The sequence below is a fragment of the Echinops telfairi genome, unplaced genomic scaffold (assembly GCF_000313985.2).
Source record: "Echinops telfairi isolate 266 unplaced genomic scaffold, ASM31398v2 ScPeMD7_6273;HRSCAF=7185, whole genome shotgun sequence".
Classification (NCBI taxonomy): domain Eukaryota; kingdom Metazoa; phylum Chordata; class Mammalia; order Afrosoricida; family Tenrecidae; genus Echinops; species Echinops telfairi.
The window spans coordinates 4,688,469-4,690,656 of record NW_022110173.1 but is presented as its reverse complement, the minus strand read 5'-3'; the positions used below and the strand labels follow the sequence as shown (position 1 = coordinate 4,690,656).

The 2,188-nt window shown below is 52.7% G+C and overlaps 1 protein-coding gene across 1 annotated transcript in view; it reads left to right on the top strand.

Moving 5' to 3' along the window:
- MICAL3 (microtubule associated monooxygenase, calponin and LIM domain containing 3) overlaps positions 1-2,188 on the top strand; it is a 114,935-nt gene that overhangs the window by 23,299 nt on the left and 89,448 nt on the right. Inside the window, 3 exon segments of the mRNA XM_045295900.1 lie at positions 1,381-1,493; positions 1,604-1,666; positions 2,121-2,188. Of these exon segments, the coding sequence (XP_045151835.1) occupies positions 1,381-1,493; positions 1,604-1,666; positions 2,121-2,188 (244 nt within the window).

Below are 2,188 nucleotides of genomic sequence, written 5' to 3'. Positions count from 1 at the left end.
CTGCATATGGCAGCTTGTTGACCCCATGCCACAGTCCTCTTTATCTAAGCCAGCTCCCCTGATGACTTGCTCGGCGTACAGACTGAGTAAGTGTGATGAGAGGAGGCGACCAGGATGCACACCTCTCCTGAGCTAACCCATGCCGTATGCCCTTGCACTCCCCACCCTGCCTCTTGACCCGTCCGTGTACAGGTTCCATGGACACGCGACATGCTCTGGACGTCCCCTTCTTCTCCAGGGCATCCTTAACTGGGTATGGCTCACGGCTGGGAATGCCTTGATGCAGTCAACAAAACACAAGCAAACACCTTTCTGGTATTCTCTGCTTTCACCCAAGATCCATGTAACATCCGCAGCGGTCGCTATGGTTCCACGTCCTCTTCTGAATCCAGCCTGAACCTCTGGCAGCTCCCTGTCACTATACTGCTGCAACTGTTGCTGGATGATCTTCAGGAAAAGTTGTACTTGCAGTGCCTTAAAAACATTCTCATGGTCAGTGCTGTCCCTGGGGTGACTTGTGGCACGATGGTCAAGCATGTAGACTGTGGAGTCTCGCCTGAACTGACATCCTGCTCACTTCCATTTGTCGACCTGTGCACACGACTGAGTTCCTCTGTGCTTTGGCTTCCCTGTCTGAAAAGATGGGATGATGGACCGTGAAGCCCATGAGAGCTGGAACTCAACAGGACTGCCCGGTTCTGCAGAGCCTTGCAAGTTGGGGGCTTTGGACCAGGAACAGCCAAATGGATAGTACTGTTACTTTCCACCTTGCACAGGTGTAACAACGGTCACAGGTGTTGACTGCATGTCATTGAGTTGTATGCCAAGGAGAATGTTTGGCAACCGGAAGCTCTCAGGAAATGTTAACTATTAGTTTGTTTTGTTTGGTTTTTAAGCTTACTCTCATTATTACTGATTAAACATTGAATCCATGAGGTTTGTGGTGCCCTCACCACCACCACCCCCATGTACTCTGTAGGCTTCTAAGGTCCTTTCTGACTAAGTACAGGAGGTCCCTTCCTGCCCTCACCAAGAACTGCACTTACAAGAGAGTGCTTCCACTCCGACAAGAGTGTGTCCCCTAAGGGGGAGCCATAGTGCTTGGTGTGGCAAACACCAGCCTTTGACACGCAGAAGTGAGGTCTTTCCAACAGGAGTGGACTGGGGGAAAGTGGGTGGGAAGAGACGGCCTGGCATCCAGTCTGAAGTGGGTTTCCTTTGTAGGCTTTCCCAGGGAGTTTCTGGTGCTTTCTGTCCTAGTGGGTGCACCCTTGGCACCTTCTGAGGCCTCCAGAGCCAGCTTGAAGGGAGAGAGGTCCCGGTCAAGGCTGTGTGTCCCCTCCAGGACCATCCGTGAGTGTAACTGATTTTTGTCCACAGACACCTTGGACCTGAATTCCGAGGAGAAGGCCGTCCTGATAGCCAGCACCAAGTCTCCCATCTCCTTCCTAAGCAAACTGGGGCAGACCATCTCTCGGAAGCGTTCTCCCAAGGTAAATGGGAGGGCAGGGGGTGGGGGAGGCGTCTTCTCCCAAGCCGCACAGGTAGCCAGGTATGGGGTCTCCGCCATGTACCTGGTCCACTGTCACCTCTCTCGGTGCAGGATAAGAAGGAAAAGGACTTGGATGGCGCCGGAAAGAGGAGAAAGACCAGTCAGTCCGAGGAGGTAAGACTCGGTGGCATTTGCTAGAATGATGTACTTAGGCCTTAATTACTCCGAATTGATAACGTTACATCTCTTCCTTTCCTGCTTTATGGGAACTTCTGTGGGCGTTTTTCTGGGGCCTGTTCCTGTGCTTAATTTGCACGGAGGCCATGGCTACAGACGGATGATGCGTGCTTAGGCTGTCATGCCTCTGGAAGCACACGTTTGGCAAAGGGCGTTGATTTTCTGAGACGTGACAGCACCAGCCAAAGTCTTAGTACTTTCTCATGCTGCCCCCACATGCCGAAACCTTGCTGATTCCATCTTGAAGTTAGAACCGGAGAGAGAGCTGTTAGGCTTAACCTACAGCAAAAATGTCAGCCCCCATGCCTCGGGCCAGCTGAACTTGTTAAAGGGCAGGGCGTTCAGTGGGGCCTCCTGTAATGGTGTGGTCCTGGGGGTTGGTGTTCATCAGGACGAGGCTCCTCAAAGCTACCGAGGCGACAGAGCCACGCTGGTCAGCACTCTGACAGACAGGAGGAT